This window comes from Euleptes europaea, chromosome 5 (assembly GCF_029931775.1).
Source record: "Euleptes europaea isolate rEulEur1 chromosome 5, rEulEur1.hap1, whole genome shotgun sequence".
NCBI classification, from domain to species: Eukaryota; Metazoa; Chordata; class Lepidosauria; order Squamata; family Sphaerodactylidae; genus Euleptes; species Euleptes europaea.
The window spans coordinates 102,408,331-102,426,689 of record NC_079316.1 but is presented as its reverse complement, the minus strand read 5'-3'; the positions used below and the strand labels follow the sequence as shown (position 1 = coordinate 102,426,689).

Below are 18,359 nucleotides of genomic sequence, written 5' to 3'. Positions count from 1 at the left end.
AATAAACCACAAGCGACACCCTCACCGGCCTCTCCCAAAATTTAGACATTTCTCCCAATGAGCACCTCGTGCTCTCTGTAAGAGGTATGAAAGACAACACTCCTCTGCCAGATTATGCTTCATTACAACTCCTTCTACAGACCATTCCAGATGTCAAGAGGCTGTGACGGTTCCTTCTTTCCAAGCAAACCTGACATTTATCCCCAAAACAGAGACAGTCTGATGAATGCTCTCGAGGCCCATAATCTTTTCCAGTGTCTAGGCAGGTTAACTCCCTAAGATACATCTCCAGGATCATGGGGATGCTAACGAGACAGTACATGCACCAGAAAGAAGAGAAAGATGTGGCAATCAGGTGCCTCCCCTCTAGGACACCATCAGTAGCCAGCCATTCTGCAGCTTAGTGAGAAGAGAGCATTGGTTGGGACAGAACTTTCCACTGGTCTGCCTGGCCCTGCTATGGTCTTCCGTCTGCACTGAACTACATTGCAGAAGTCACAAAGACAGCAACGACCCTTCCATCGGTCTGCTGTCACCAACTTCCTTGCTAACCACCCTGGATTTCTGTTTTGAAAAAGGCAAGGTACGCATAATAATAAAAGGGGGGGGGAATCCTGTTGCTTTGGATTTGTTCAAGTTTGCACTGTGTGTGGTATGTGCTGTCAAGTCACTTCCAACTTACAGTGACCGTATGAATAAAAGACCTCCAATACATCCTACTGTTAACAGCATAGCTCAGGTCTTACAAACTGAAAGCCGTGGCTTCCTTTATGAAGAGTTGGTTTTTATATGCTGACTTTCTCTACCACTCAAGTGAGAATCAAACCAGCTTACAATCACCTTCCCTTCCCCTCCCCACAGCAGACACCCTGTGAGGTAGTGTGAGTGTGACTAGCCCAAGGTCACCCGGCTGGCTTCATGTGTAGGAGTGGGGAAACAAATCAAGTTCACCAGATTAGCCTCTGCCACTCATGTGGAGGAGTGGGGAATCAAACCTGGTTCTCCAGATGAGACTCCACCGCTCCAAACCACCGCTCTAAACCACTACACCTTGCTGGCTCTCAGTTGAGTCAATCCATCTCATGAGGGGTCTTACTCTTTTCCTACTGCCTTCAACTTTTCCTAGTATTACTGTCTTTTCCAGTGAATCGTATCTTCTCATGATCTTTGCATAACTCCGTGCATATGTTCTGCATACACCATGTCTTATCTCAGTAGCATACCTCCAATTCCGGAGGTGGTGGTGTTCAAGTCAGTCTCACTCCCTTATACACCCTTTGAATGCTCCCAAATTGCACAGACATGGAAGCAGAGAAAGCATTCTAAGGAAAGGCAGGTAATCCCACCTTCCATACTAGAGGAAGACTGATACCTGTCCTTTATGTCAGATGCAGGGTAACAAACTCAGAATGAAAAATTTAGAGAATCTAAACCAGAAGAAAGACCACTTGCTTAAGCACAAGAAGCATAATAATTTCAGTGAGGGTACAAGCAGATTTGTCGTTAGTGTAACAGCAACTTGTGTTGTTTTTCATAAGTGAAATTTTTATCTATTTATTTAAAATATTTATTAGCAGCTTTCTTTCTATGGAGCTCAAGACAGCTCTCGGTCTTAATAAAAAACATTAAAATAAATTTTAAAACATAAAACCAAAATGTTAAAATCACAATCTAGGACTTTAACTGAAGTCCTAAAAAAACAGTTTTCAGCAGCCTCCTAAAGTCTGAAAGTGATTGGGGACATTGTTCCATAATTGTGGGGCTGCCACTGAAAAGGCCCTCTCTTGCATGCTCACCAAAGGAGCACCTTTGATTGATGGGACAGCCAGGAGGGCCTCTCCCTGTGCTCTTAATTTCCAGGCAGAAACTTAGTTAGATAATGAACAGGGGAGGAACAGCAGCAGCGTGCTCCTAAGCCACAACTAATTTATTTTTTATTGCACTTATTACTGCAACTTTTTATATCAGTTTTAAATTTGCTGCACCCAACCCAACAGAAGAAATCTCAACACCAAGCCTGCATTTCATTTTTGTTTAATTTTTAAAATGCTTATCTCACACATTTGATAACAGTTTACAAGTAAGGATTGATAGAAGTTTTTCTTCAAAATAAAAGTTTCTGCCTGTCCGGGGGGGGGGGGGGGGGAGATGAGCGATCTCTGTTCTATATCTAAAAGGTCATTTTCATTTATATCTGATTTTTTTTTAAAGGATGACCTAGTATTTTTGAAAGCATGTGAACTAAAATGAAACAGAGCATGGAACAACTGGATAACATATTCTTGCGCCCTGGTTCATTCTGTTTCAAGCTTAAAAGCCTATGTTTATAGCAGTGACCTGTTACAGCACAGCTTAGTTCTGTCCAGACAATTATAAAAATGATTTGTCAAAGAACCAGTCACCAATACGGAATGCTTGTAGATTCCCCTTTCTTCTGGTTTCGTTCATTAAAGCAAGCATCTGGCACAAGTTACTGAAGCGCCACCTATACGTGGATTGCAAAACGTGACGGAGGTCCTCTGTCTTTTCCTTTGCTTTATGTACAGCCCCTAGTTCTTGGAGCTCTACAAATAATAATTTTAAGGAAAAACTGAACGTCTTTATTTACGGGAATATTTGTGAGGAATGTCATATCCTCTCAGCACTGGGGGGGGGGAAGGGGGCCTGTTCATTTGTTATTGGGCTCTCACGGTTTTATCTGGAACAAGACTGTGAACAGGGCTTGGACTCATGATGCCCAGAGAGAGATCATCTCTTCTACAGAACCCTACTAGAAAAATGAGCTCTACCCTGGAGGATCGAGGAGAATCGGTAAATACAGAAACTCCTGGCTTTCAGGAGGGAAGGTGAGAACCTGAGGCCTGCTCCCAGGCAATTTCATGTGTAGGTTTATTTATTTATGCAAAACAAGATGGTTGATATGGGTTAGCAAATCCAAGGTAATGAACATAAAAACAAGAGGACTACACCAGTCACCAAGACGAAAGACAAATGCCGACAGTGCTGAGGAACTAAAAAGCCCCTATACGTTTCCCCATGGCTTCATATGGGGATCTCTACAGCGTTTTTTCCAATGCTGCTGAACTCGCAGAAAAATCTTAGAACGTAAGAAAAGTCATGCTGGATCAGGCTCATCAGGTTCAGCAGTCTGTTCACAAAGTGGCCAACCCAGTGCCTCTAGGAAGCCCACAAACAAGATAACTGCAGCAGTATCATCCTGCCTGTGTTCCACAGCACCTATTATAATAGCTCTGCTCCTCTGATCCTGGAGAGAATAGGTATGCATCATGACTAGTATCCATTTTGAGTAATAGTCATGGATAGCCCTATCCTCCATGAACATGTCCACTCGCTTCTTCAAGCCTTCCAAGTTGGCAGCCATCACCACATCCTTGGGCAGGGAGTTCCACCATTTAACTATGCGTTGTGTGAAGAAATACTTCCTTCTATCTGTTTTGAATCTCTCACCCTCCAGCTTCAGCAGATGACTCTGCGTTCTGGTATTATGAGAGAGGGAGAAAAGCTTCTCCCTGTCCACTCTCTCCATACCATGCACAATTTTACAAACCTCTGAGGTGAGGAGCCACCACTGACAAAGCCCCTGAAACTTCTAAAACAACATTGTGATTTCCCCCCATTTAATCTTAAACCAACAGTATTCAGGAGTTCTGGAAGATATTTTTTTTTCCTGCAAAGGAAGGGCTTCCTCTTCTGTCAGTCCTTTTAACAAAAACCATTGCTGTATAGTTAACACATGAAAACATTTTTACAGAACTCGTTTTGAGAGAATTTATTTTAAAGGTAAAGGTAGTCCCCTGTGCAAGCACCGGGTCATTACTGAGCCATGGGGTGATGTCACATCCCGACGTTTACTAGGCAGACTTCGTTTACGGGGTGGTTTGCCAGTGCCTTCCCCAGTCATCTTCCCTTTACCCCCAGCAAGCTGGGTACTCATTTTACCGACCTCGGAAGGATGGAAGGCTGAGTCAACCTTGAGCCGGCCAGTTGAAACCGACTTCCGTCAGGATCGAACTCAGGTTTTGAGTAGAGCTTCGACTGGAGTACTGCAGCTTACCACGCTGCACCACGGGACTCCTGTTTTACCTAGCATAATTTTGCTTATATTAAGCACACTCTTCAACACATTGTGTGTATGAAATGCCGTCAAGTCGCAGCCGACTTATGGCGACCCCTTATGGGGTTTTCAAGGCAAGAGACTAACAGAGGTGGTTTGCCAGTGCCTTCCTCTGTATAACACATTACCTAAAGCTAAATCAGCTAGGAAAGTTTTTATTGGGGGTAAAACCCAATAGTGTACTTAAGACTGCTTTCAACCTGTTTATACAGTGGACAACACCCCCCCCCCCATAACTAGAACCAAATCTTTAGTTACACTATGGTTTGAAAAGGGACAGTGAAATTCCATATATGTATCCTAATTTCCAAGTACACTGCATCTCAAAATACCAATTTTCTTCATTAGTGATTTAGATATTAAAATCACCCTTGCAGGCCTGTTCCCAAGAGGGAATAATATTTTGGGGGGTGGGGGGTGGCAAACACCCAATAATGCACTTTAGATTGATTTTAACTTGTCAGTTTTAAATCTGTTTTCCTATCAGAATTTTAACGCATGATCATGATGTTACTTCTAACATGCTTGTTAAAATAAAGGTATTTTAAAATGTTTTCAGAATTAATGTTTCATACAGGAAAATACAGTCTTCAACATTTTTAATACCCATTACAACACCCTTGTGAGGTAGGACAGTTGTTCTTATCCCAGTATTTCAGAGTGGAGGTTGAAGAGGAAGCAATGGCTTCCCTAAGGCTACCCTGCTGTGAAGAGGTTTCGACTGGGGAGTTCTCAGCTCAGCGCTCACACTGTCAGCTACTATGCTACACCAGTTCGGTTAATTACTGTTTTAAAATAAAGTGTTCCAATTATAGACTGTTCCCGAAGCACTGTTGAGATATTCTGTATTGCAATACTTTTTGGTCTTGTGAATTCTCAAGGATCAGCCTACGATTCAATTGGCTTTGGTATCCACACATATCCACTTCTGTGACATTAAGGAATTCTGGATCATAAAATTTTCTTGGCGGCTGCTTTTTATTGCAGGGCTTTTGTTCCGCTTCAGATCCGGCCTGCTAGCCGATTAAAGTGTTTTGCTAGCAGCCAGAAATACCGGGCCTGTTTCGATGCAGCTGCTCTTCCCAAGCCTCCATGAGCAGACAGATTGGGACTGGGTCTCAGGCTTATGGGCCTTCCCCCCACCCAGCTTTATGTTGCAGGGTCACCGAGACACTGTGCTCAGAGGAATTCACAATCTCCCAGTGTAATTGTCAGTGTGCAAATCTAATTCCAAGGTCATCGTCTACGTGAGAGTTGGAGGGGTTTAGTATCTGATAGGCCCAATGATGACGTCAGAAGGTGTTAATGTGCCAATAAACCCAAAGCTCTACAACAGTGGTTTGTTTGAACCAGTTTGCTGCACGCACTCTGGTTAGTCTACCAGATGTACACGACAGAGTGGTTTGTTCATAAATCTCTGTCAGTTTGCTGCTTGCCTCTAAGCAGAATCTCTGGGTGCCATCAGACTGCTGGCAAATCCTCACTATGTAAGTGGCCTACTTGCTTTTGGCCAGAAACAATAAATGTGGGGAGGGGGCAAAACCCAGAGCAAGCCGAGCCCCCTCCCTCCTTGCTCTTGAGTAAGGGGCAGTCTTCTACCTCCCCCTTTCTGTCTAGTTGATTCACTGAAGCAATGAATATTTTTAACTCGGAAAAGAAAGATCCTCCCATTTGTTTCTCAAACTTTCCCTCAAGAAGTTTCTGGAACGCATTTCTGTTTGGTGATTCATCAGTAGCAAGGAGGGGAGCGAAGGCGGAGGGAGATACAGAGAAAGCACCATCAATCGCTGAATGTAGGTAGAGTAGCAAGTTTTCGTTTGGTCTGTGCTTTCCGTATGCAGGAAGACAAGAAGAGTACACAACAGGAATTTCTGCATTCAGGTATTGCATTGGACAAGACAAGTACAAGTTTGTTGGGCAGCCGGCATTCAGACATCACACTAAACCAGAGCTGAATCAAATGATACCACCTACTGGCAAGAGATGCAGCTCAAGCACTTCTGCTAGCTGCAATTCAGGCACAACGATAAACACACATTGTCTGTGGTCAAGTGGCCCATCAGAAACATTCTGATGTCATATTCATTTAGATCCATCCCAGTATACTGGTTGAGTAACTTAGGCAAGAGATGGGTTCTGTCTCCAGTGTGATTACAATGTCTTAGTGTCCAGTCAGAACCCTTCACTGACCTGTGGCCGGGGTGGGGGGGGGAGAGGTCATTTTGGGATTGGGAGCATGACATAATGACTTTTACCATTTCAGAGACAAAAGCAACATTCTGCGCCTAGGAGCGTAAAAGGATCCCTTAACAACAGTTGCCTCTGGCAAGATATCCTGTACTAAGCTCTGGATGGACCACAGAAGAAACGATCACCAGTTCCAGAATGAGTTTTGGTTGGAGGGTGTGTATGTGTGTGTATATATATATATATACCAGTCAAGTTTAATTAAGCACCTAGGCAGAAGTGGCTGCATTTAAAAGCACACACATCCTAACAGAAGTGCTTTGTGAACGCCCCAGCATTTGTTAAATGAAGAGAGTCATCATTTGCCTGACCTCAAATATCTATAATAAAACACTCGCATATGGCAAGGGGAAAACTGATGCACATGAAGGAAAATAAAGGCTGGCTCCTGCAGTGGCACGTGAGAAGGAAAGACTCGTGTTATATTTTATAAATGCGAATTAGCAAACACAACAAGATTTGAAGTTGGGGGAGACAGTTATTTCTGTTGCCTAACTGGAGCACCTTACTTTGATTATGCGTTACATAATTATATCAACTATAACAAATTAAATCAGGGAAATTGCTGAACCACAATTCTTGAGACAATTGTTATCAGAGGGGGCTTTTTATAAGATCAATAAAATAAAGAGGAGACGTGCAATATTTACATAGTGGAAAAATTTCTAACTCCCCTCCCAGATGGTCATATGTTCCCAGCTGTGCCATACCAGATGTTTTATGTTTCAGTTTAATTAAAAGAGATTAGTCTAAATAAAGTGCTGCAATTTCAGGCTTATATGCTTAAATGTGTTCAGCGGCTACCCGAAGCCTTTAGTAACTTGAGAATTTGACAAAATTTCATCTAGTATTTCCATGAGACTTTCCTGGATTTTTATTTAGCATTGTATTTTAGTTTAAACCTTTGGCACTTCCTGTTGTGCCTGAGCATGACTAAATGAATTTCAGGCAGGCAGGGCCACAAGCTTCTCACAAACAGGCTAAGACAGAAGAGTGACAAGTGTTTTTTTTTCCCCCAGTTCCCCCTCCCCATCCTTAAGTACACTGAAAACAGACAGATTTTGCCTTGCTTTACTTAAGAACAACAGATTCCTCTCTCAATAAAAACTGCACAAGATCCGTCTTGTCAAATCAACACAGGCTCACCCTCTACTGCAGGGGTCCCCAACCTGGTTGAGCCTGTGGGCACCTTTGAAATTCTGTCACAGGGAGCCGGGCACAACCACAAAATGGCTGCCACAAGAGGTGGAGCCAACCACAAAATGGCTGCCACAAGAGGTGGAGCCAAGGGGCTAGATGGCCATTTGTCAGCAATGCTGATTCTATAACCTTAGGCAGTTTTCCCTTATGCTGGGGAAAAAATTCTCTCCATGATTCCCAGTTCTGGTATACCTCAATGTTATATCAATCAGGGATCTTTGTGGGGCTTTAGAGGGGCTGTTTTTCAAGATTGTGGCACCAAATTTGCAGCATAACTTCTGGTGACTCTCCTTACAAGAACCCCCAAGTGCAGTGAAGATTGGATCAGGGGGTCCGATTTTATGGGCCTGCATTTTTCTCCATTGGGGGGGTTACACAGAGTGAGTCAATACAATCAACAAGATGGGACATTCAATAAACAATGAAATAGGATTTGGGTCGCAGATCCAACCCGAAGTGTAAAAACAGAACTGAAGCGAAGCATAAGTGTTGACATCACACATTAAATGAAGCAAAATTATACAACGGTAGCCAACCCACAGCAAACTATACACAGTTATACAGACCACAGTGCCCAATAATTGACCCAAGTGCTGCACTGTTGCCTGCCTAGAAAAGCCCTTTGAATAATTCAATGCCACATAGTTTGCAGAAAGCCAGGAGAGTGGGAGCTTTCCTGACCTCCTCAGGCAGGCCATTCCACAAGGTGGGGGCCACAACGGAGAAGGCAAGTGTACGGGCAGTTGTTGACTTTGCCCAATTGCACGTTGGCATCTGCAGAAGGCCTTGCTCGGGTGAGCCAAGCGGTCGTGGCAGAGCACGGGGGAGAGACGGTCTCGCAGATATGAGGGTCCAAGGCCTTGAGGGGCTTTGTATGTGACAACCAATACTTCACATTGAGCCCAGTAACTGATGGGCAGCCACTGGAGTGACTGTAGAATGGGAGTGATATGCATGCTCCATCTAGCTCCCGATAATAGCCAAGCTGCAGCGTTCTGAACCTACTGGAATTTCCGAATTGATTTTGAGTGGAGACTAATGTTCAGTGCATTACAGTAGTCTATTCTCGATGCAACCAGAGCCAGCATGGCGCAGTGGATAAGAGCAGTGGTTTGGAGCGATGGACTCCGATCTGGAGAACCGGGATTGATTCCCCACTCCTCCACATGAGCGGCCAATGCTAATCTGGTGAACTGGATTGGTTTCCCCACTCCTACACATGAAGCCAGCTGGGTGACCTTGGCCTAGTCACAGCTCTCTCAGCCTCACCTACCTCACAGGGTGCCTGTTGTGAGGAGGGGAAGGGAAGGTGATTGTAAACCGGTTTGATTCTCCCTTAAGTGGTAGAGAAAGTCGGCATATAAAAACCAACTCTTCTTCTTCAACAGTGGCATGAATCCAGGTGGCCAGATCAGCCTCATCAAGGTAAGGGCCATTTTTCAAGCTAGGCTGAACTGGAAGAAAGCCTTTTTTTTTTTTTTTTGCAATTGCATTAACTTGTTTCTTCAGTAATAATGCTGGGTCCAGTATAACCCCCCCAGGCTCTTAATCTATCGCACATTCCTTTGTGAGGGGAAAACAAAGCATTAAGAGAATTTAGCCAGGCATGGACAGAATGTGGGCCTCCATGTAACCCTGAAACAAGCTTACAGTGTGCTTTCCCGAGACTACTGTTGGCTCCTTCCCTGGAGTACGCAGCCAGTCAACAAATAAATCCTCGTCCCTCATTTAATGGCTGCTATCGGATTGGCTCCAAGAGGCAAATTAAAAAGGGACCAGGGTCCTGACAGCCTGCAGGCCAAAGGTTCTTCCATCCCTTTATTTATGACTGGAGGGAACCAAGGCCAGTCTCCCGTACATTTGTCAGGAAGAATTAAGGGGCAACGCAGCCAATGTTAATTATAGCGATTTGCAAAGAAACCAATTGTTTCTTCGTAAATATTTTGAAACAAAAATCGGGTGAGCATTCGTAATAACGAAGATGGTTTCTTGGCATCGGGACAATGTATAATTTCATCGGCTTACTTTCCACTCGTATATTTTCTTAGTCATCTGAATAAAAATGAAAACCATAAAATGCTTGATTAAGGATACAGGCTTCTAGAAGTCCTCGTTAGCACTCATGACCTTTCCTCTGCAACATATTGGAAATCTATTGCACATTCCTTTTGGGGGGGGGAATACAGCATTAAGTGAACTGATATTAGGAATATACATTAGCAGCAAATTTGGAATTTAATTTAGTGGAGTACAACAGGTAAGCCATAAAATACAGCCCACTGACTCCTAATGCTTTGAGCAGCAGGTAGAAGGAAAGACCAACCATTTTGATTGTAAAACCTTATGTCACTGTATACAGTGAATTGCTTTTTGCAACTGATTTTCTCACCCCCTTTACCATATTCTGGGCTGGCTTCAAATAACAGTGAGAGGAAGGGAAACAGCTGCTAGTACTGTTTTGCAAACATGAGTGCCAGTGGAAGAGTTCACGTAATGCTATAATGGTCAAGTTCTGCAGTAATTCTCAAGCTTGAACAAGCGGTTATGCAGGTAACAAGAAAAAACCTGCAGACAGATGTTCAGGATATTTTCATTAGCGTGCACAGACACATGTGTGCACACAGGTTCATATAAGCCCTTATGTTAAGCTATCGAGTAGAATATGGATCACTTTGTTTTAACTGGTTTAAGGCATAATGAAAAATGCAGGTTCAGACCCCAAAACATCTGGAAAGTACAATAGGTGGGTGCGTGCACACACTCACAAAGCAGCAGAACAGGAACCTACTCTGGATTAACCTCTACTAAACTATTACAAGCAATTTGTCAATTATTTTAAGAGTTCTCTCTGCACCTAGGATGGCTAGAAACAACTTTCTATTACTGTTGAAGGGGGAAAAACAGGTTTTCCAGATTCAGTGGCAGCAACTGTCTTCTGAATTGGAGGTCATGCGGTTAAGAGGCCCTTTTATCCTGCAACAGAGGATTGTTTCCATTACTTTCAGCCCCCAAAGAACCAGACATTAACCTACAACTCCATTCACTCACAACCCAATATCACAGTGTTTAGCACTACAGTGCTATTTTCTTTCCTTTCTTCTCAGCTAGCTCTCCATTTTGAACTACCGCACTCCTGAGCAAAAGGAAACGATTTCTCCAGGAAAGATCTTGCCTTGGATGAGAGCAGAAGACCCCACACACACACCAAAAAAAGCCAAAGCATCAGCTATTGTCAAAGCTGTCTGCTTGCGGCACAGCCGGGATCAAGTAGCATTCCACCCCAGCTGGCATGTTCAGGTTAATCGGCAATCATGTCCATTCAGCCCCTCAAGAAACTCCACTTCCATTCAATAGATGGCACGCTCTGGAACCAAACCGGCTTCAGCAGCTGGCTTTGGTAAATAACTGAATTCTTCAGAGCTCTGGCAGTACTTAACCCTATAGCTGTCATTCAAGTTCATTTCTCTCTTAAAATCACATTTCAGCAGTGAAGAGGAGAACATGCTGAAGTCACTGGGGTCAGTGCCTAAGTGTGTATGAGCAGGAGGAGAAGGGAGAAGAAGGGAGAAGGCAGAAGGCCGAGGAAGAAGGAAGAAGAGGAAGAAGAAGAAAGAAGAAGAGTTGGTTTTTCTATGCCGATTTTCTCTACCTTTTTAAGGAGAATCAAACCAGTTTACAATCTCCTTCCCTTCTTTTCCCCACAACAGACACCTTGTGAGGTAGGTGAGGCTGAGAGCTTGAAGAGACCTGTGATTAGGCCAAGGTCACCCAGCTAGCTTCATGTATAGGAGTGGGGAAACCAACCCAGTTCACCAGATTAGAGTCCACCGCCGTTCATGTGGAGGAGAAGGGAATCAAACCCGGTTCTCCAGATTAGAGTCTACCACTCTTAACCACTACACCATGCTGGCTCTCAAGTAATGCCAAGGAAATGTTTTTGTAAGCCCTCCTAGCAACATTTATAGTTCTTATTATTACCCCAGACTGCCCAACTCTCAGTGCACAACTCTCAGTTCAGTTCTCCCATTTCTAAGAACTTCACAGTACTTTACTGTTCCTACAAACCAGAAGCTATCTTATAACTCTCAATACACCAACACATATCTACAGTCCATTTCCCTGCCGTTGCCTTTCCCACCCCAAAGGCTGCTATCCTCCACGGTTTTTAATTTTCCAGGAATCATCTGCAGAATTTATGACGGTTCCTAAAAGCCAAAGAAAATTGGTCAAGGAATGTTCTAGCAATACAACCCGGCTTGTTTCCTGATTTCATCCAACACAGCCATTCTCCATCCTGTAAATTGACTCCATTCTGTAAAGTGCGGAAGTCTTCCTACCCCAGTTCCAGCATCCAAACGCAAAAGGCAGAAAACCATGGTTTTGACACAGTCGCTTCTGGAGGCAATAATGAGCTGTAGTCCAAACACCACGCCAATCCATGGTTTTGCAAGTCGATTCAAGCCATGGTTTCTGATTCTAGTTTGCTAGGCAATCATAAACCACTAATTCTAGGGTCACACCACAGCTTCTTTAACCATGGTCTCATGTGATATTCTGAGTCTGTCTATTTATCAATAGTTATTTTTTCTACGAATACCACACTAATTACATTCAGTTAACTGCAGGTTAATAACAGTAAAGTACTAAGTGTTATTGGTGTAAAAATTACAATGGCAAAACACAGATAGCGGTAGCTGAATCATCTTTTGCACTCTTCAAAATCAAACACGGCTTTGTTACCTTATCACAGAAGTCAGTAAGGGCTGTGAAGTCCCATTTCTTGGCATAAGCAACATTGTATCTGAGAATCGCTTCCTACAAAGAAAAAAAGTCACAGAAACTTGAGCAACAAGAAGTTTGTTTTTGAAGAAACACCACCCTCTGCTGGTCCAAATAAATTTAGCAAAAAATAAGCTACTGGATGGTGCTACAGATCGAGTTCAATACAGATCGAGTTGGAAGGGATCTTTGTGCCACTTATTAACACAAAAACCCTTGGTCTGGACTGAATTTCATAATGCATTCCTAACATTATTCCATCATTCCATAATACATTTCTGGCATCATTCCAACCCACTTTTTTTTTGGGGGGGGGACATTTTGCTAACAGTAACTTATTAAAAAAAACACCCTGAACCGGATAGCCCCGGGCTAGCCCAATCTCGTCAGATCTTGAAAGCTAAGCAGGGTCGGCCCTGGTTAGTATTTGGATGGAAAACCTCCAAGGCATACCAGGGTCGTGATTCAGAGGCAGACAATGGCAAACTACCTCTAAACATCTCTTGCCTTGAAAACCCTGCGGGATCGCCGTAAGTCAGCTGTGACTTAATGGCACTTTCCACCACCAACTTATAAAAACCTTTTCTTCTCCATTCACAAAAGCTCTGTTATCTAATTTTCAGCGTTGTAATAGCGTCATTTAGACCTCGCTTCAATTCAGATTTTCTAATTGTACATTTGGCCACACAGTCAGGTTCGTATACAATACATGTTGGGACACCATAAATCCTGAACGCTGGAAAAAATTTTCCTGTCCAGATCCCCTGCTGCTCTTGAAATTCCATGAGGCTCAAAAAGAAAATGTTTTGACACAAGAGTTTTTCAAATACATAATCCTGCCGGCCCACGCAAACACTCCCTCCCCCGCTCATTTTTACCCTTTGAGAAGCTCCTACATTCAAAACCTAATTTGTTTCTTTTAAAATGTTGTCATATTTGCATTTTGCCTTTATTCCAGAGTCGAGTTCAGAACAGCGTTGTTAGGCACTTCAGTTTTTCAAATGACGTAGCCGAGTGGAGGAGAGATCAAGCACTAGTTCCTAACTTCGTACGCCACCGAGACTGCAGACTGGAGGAGGGAACTAAATGCTATGACCACAACCAAGAATTCTCCCAAACCTGGGAATCATATTAAACAAGTGGGGGAGGGGGAAGAAACCAATTTCCCTGCCCGTTCTCCCAGATCTCCTGCACATCTTCAACAAAGACAAATAATAGAATCATCACTAACAGCTCATTCCTGAGCCTTTCGGTGGCCGGGGATGTCGTGGCTGCAGCACTGCCGCGGCACCTCCAAAGCTTTTTCCCAGCTGCCTTTAATTTTTTCTTTGTAAATGCCAATAAAGGTTCTGTATTCTTCTTAATTTTTTCTTTGGCTGAAAATGGGGCATTTCCCCATTGAAAACAGTGAAGCTGCGCCAGGAAAAACCTGGCATGGCAACACTGTTGTTGGAGGGGACGTTCCAGGCCTGAAAGGGGTCAGGAAGCTGCCTACTGGCAGGTCCAACCCTTGGAGCGCCCCCCAAGATGCTGTTGCAGGGATTTGCGCTGTTGGGACACCAAGCCAGGGTCCCAGGGCTGCACTGCCGCGCCAGCACACACAGGCCAGCATGAGCGCCCCAACACTGGCGTCCCTGCCTCTCTTGGCGGTGTAAGTGGCCCGGGCGCCGCCGCAAATGGCCCAGGCGCTACCATAGCCTCTTACACGCCTCCTGAGCTCTTTTGGCCCCAGAGCTTAGGAATGGGCTGTAAAAGAAGCTACCAAGATATTCACTTCGCTGCCAGACTGCCTGCACCTGGTCTCCATAATGCATCTGCCAACCCTCAGAGCGGTGCCTTAACAGGTGTATTACACTAACAACACTGTGAGCTAAGCTGGGCTCCATGAGCAAGATTCGAGTCTAGGAGCACCTGAAAGACCAACAAGTTTTCCCAGACGTAAGCTTTCAAGAGTCAAAGCTTTCATCAGATACTCTGGAAAGCTTAAAATCTGGAAATCTTGTCAGTTTTTACAGATGCTACCAGACGTGATACCTGCTCTTCCTACTGCAGACCAACACGACTACAAACCTGAAAGAATCTCTCCAAGGCTGCGCAGAGAGGTAAATGAAGATTATACAGAATGGATACCCAAGCTCTAGGCCAAATACTCCTGTCATAGCACAAATACAAAGAAGGAACATTCTTCTGTAAGGCTAATATATTTTGTCACTTGTTGATGTTACTACACATCTGGAAACAATTTTTTTTTTGCACCGGACACTTGTGTGAGCAAATTACCTTGCTGAAAGACCTATGATTGGTGTTATTAATTTACATCTAGCCACACAGGATGTAGGGTTTATACATTTCTGAAATAATACCTTGTAAAGTGCATTTCTGGATGTGTTTTTAATAATCAGGTTTTGTATAATTTGACCACTGAGGAAGGCCTCAAAGGCCAAAACGGATATGGGCTATTGATCATTTATATTTTACAAAAATAATCAATACTGTTGATATATAATGGTTTATATTAGTGTTTTTATATGAAGCCTGTATTCCAGGCCCAGTGTTTTAATCCATTTTATTGTGTAAAAGGTAAAGGTAGTCCCCTGTGCAAGCACCGGATTATTCCTGATCCATGGGGTGATGTCACATCCCGATGTTTATTAGGCAGACTATGTTTACGGGGTGGTTTGCCATTGCCTTCCCCAGTTATCTACACTTTACCCCCAGCAAGCCTCAGAAGGATGGAAGGCTGAGTCAACCTTGAGCCGACTACCTGAAACTGACTTCCGTCGGGGTCGAACTCAGGTCATGAGCAAAGCTTTGACTGCAGTAGTGCAGCTTACCGCTCTGCGCCATGGACCTCCTGGGGGGGGATTTGACCTCTCAATATGCATTCAGTATACTGCAAATTAAAAGACGTGGGTAAAAATACAGGTTGAGTATCCCTTATTCCGACATCTGATATCTGGATTGACCCAAAAACCAGACTTTTTGAGCCGGCATGCACACATTACTCACAGGCCCTCAGCAGCACACCAGTGTGCTTTCTGATGCTTCAATATACACAAAATTATTTAAAATACTGTTTAAAATTACATTTCGGGCTATGTATATAAAGTGTATATAAAACATAAATCAATTTCACGTTTAGACTTGGGTCTCATCCCCAAGATATCTCTTTATGTATATACAAATATTCCGAAATACGGAAAAATCCCAAATACGGACCCCTTCTGGTCCCAAGCAGTCCGGATAAGGGATACTCAACTTGTACTTGTGGCTTGCGGCTACACCACTGCTTCATTCATGGTTTTCTCTGTAGGCTAAAGAGGTGGTCCTCTGATGTGGGGCATGTTCTTCTTGTACTAAGTCCTTTGGGAAGTACCTAGTTTCAGAAGAAGTGTGCTCTGTAATGACAGACCACCTCTGCAGCACCTGGAGAGACATTCATGTCAAGAAAAGGTATAGGATCCCAGCCTTCGTATTTATAACCATTTTTTCAGAGAAAGCAGGTATAACTTTTAAAACTAAAAACAAATGGATTGAAAAGCACTGATTCAAACAAGTATTTGTAAGGGGAAAAATTACTTATTGTATAATCCAGCAGTTCTCAACCTGAGCCACTGACCACAGGGTGGCGCAGAGTTATCGCAGGGGGATCCACGAATCCATCCAGCTGGGGCAGGTGTACACTTTCTCTCGAGGGTCTTGTCCTCGGCGGCCGTGCCCACCAACTGGGGCCAGCTGAGCTTCATCTGCCAGCCAGCTTGCCACAGCGTGGTCACGCCTCCTCAATTAGGTCAGCCAGCTCCAAGCCCCCATCCAAGCACATCGGGCCCAACTCAGACAGAGACACCCCCACCACTATGCACCAGCCCAGCAAGGGCTGCTTCCCTACTCACGAGGAGAATGACTCATGAGAGGTTAGGGTGGGGCCCATGGGCTCCCATCGTGCACCTCCTCTTATCTCCAGTGGAACTGCCCAGGCCTTGAAAGGAAGTGTGCGCTGCAGCCCTTGGAGGCGCTGCTATTTGGCTGGCAGCTCTCCTGCAGGCCCCTCCAAAAAAATATGTTGCTGAATATTTTGTCAGATAACATACCAAAAATATACAATGAACATGACAATGCTCTTCTTCCTAACTACTTTAAAAACCTCAGGTCATGGATAGGCAGTTATTCAGCCCCTTATCTAACCTCAATTACTTCCCCAACATTAAGATGGGCCTTTTCTAGGGCCTGATTTGATGCCCTTCCATCTGCTGTACTCTCAGGAAGGTTTCTTCATTGCCCAAGAGAGACACGCAAAATGCTCTTGGCCCATGGATACGGTGGAGAAGCTGGCACATATTTTGCTCCTTTGTGAACATTATGATGATGCCAGAAATCATTTAATTGCTCCCCTACTATCTCAATTTGTACACACTTACACCCCTGAGGCCTCTTTGGTAGAATATCTACTGGAAGATAGGATGACCTATATTTCATATTCCATAGCAAAATTTTGCTCTTATGTTTGCTGGAAACACAAGGCATTTCTGAAGAACAAAGATCTTATGGGCAAACTTTCAGATTAATTAGTACGGATGAGATGTTGTAAGTGGGAGCTGTATAATTTTATCACAGGATGTATATTTTATATTTTATGCTGGCCTTTGACTGTAATAAAATAAATAAATAAATATAATGAACTATTTACGTATATGGTGACAGCGGTAAGCATGGAGTAGGCAAGGAAGTGGAAAGCAGAAGATTATCCAGATGCAGCTGAATGGACAACTAAAGTAACAGAATATGCAACTATGGCTAAACTAACATCTTTAGTGCATAACAGATTTTACGATAAATGAAAGTATATTTTGATTATATAGCTGTTAATTAATAAAAAATAATAGAATGTAAGAATTTAAGTAAAACATTTATTGTAAAATATGAAAACATAATAATTCAACAAATGTATAATCGAATTGAAACTATAGAGTAAGTCCCAGTATAATGTAAGAATCTGATGTGTATGTCAGTATGTTTTGTTTATCCATTTGAAAAATAAATATATATATATACAAAAAAAAAGAATTTAGTTTACCTAACGTAGATTAAATATATAATTTGTCTCACACACAAATATATACATATATACAAGCATACCTCGGAGATATCACGGGTTCGAACATCGCAATAAAGCAAGTCACACAACTATTATTATTTTTTATTTCCCAGTGTATATAAGTTATGTTTTGTCAGATAGGCTCTCTGTCAACCCCGGAATGAAACAAGATGGTTTCCCCCATGGACAAAATGGAGTTTTTGCACTCCGTCCCTTCCCCCGTTTACACCCGGTCTCCCTCCCAAGATCTACACCTCAATGGAGACCCGCCCGGGAAATCGCCGATCTGATACCGGGTCCCACAAAGCAATGACGGAGCCCGGGAAGATCAGCCAGTTAACGCACGTGTTTATTTTCTGAATGCGTTTGCTTAAGTACTTGCCGGTAGTTAAATTCTGTATTGTTTCTTTGTTTCTCAAAACTAATCTTCCCTATTGTATCTGCCCTATATATGTATCACTATTCCCCCATGCCTGTATTCTAGTCTTAAGTCTTTTACCTGCTGAAACCACTGACTTTCTGTAATAAACTTTTAACTTGCTGTACAGTCTGGAGAAAAGTTATTGCCAGGAACGCATTGGATTATGAGGCCTGACACGTTTACACTATACTGTAGTCTATTATGGATGCAATAGCATTATGTCTAAAAAAATGTACTGTAATAATAATTTAAAAGTTAGAAATATTGCGAAGAATTACCACAATGTGACACAGAGACACAAAGTGAGCACATGCTGTTGGAAAAATGGGGCTGACAGACTTGCTCAGAAACACAATATCTGCAAAGCAAAATAAAACAAAGCGCAAATACAATGAGGTATGCCTGCATACATATATTTTTGGTGGTGGAAAGTGTGTTAAGGCAAGAGACATTCAGAGGTGGTTTGCCATTGCCTGCCTCTG

The 18,359-nt window shown here is 43.2% G+C and overlaps 1 protein-coding gene across 1 annotated transcript in view; it reads right to left on the bottom strand.

Annotated features, from left to right (window-relative positions):
• Window positions 1–18,359, bottom strand: part of PARG (poly(ADP-ribose) glycohydrolase) — a 115,872-nt gene that overhangs the window by 81,113 nt on the left and 16,400 nt on the right. Inside the window, exon 7 of the mRNA XM_056849875.1 lies at window positions 12,323–12,397. Coding sequence (XP_056705853.1) covers window positions 12,323–12,397 — 75 coding nt within the window. The remainder of the gene's footprint in view (window positions 1–12,322; window positions 12,398–18,359) is intronic.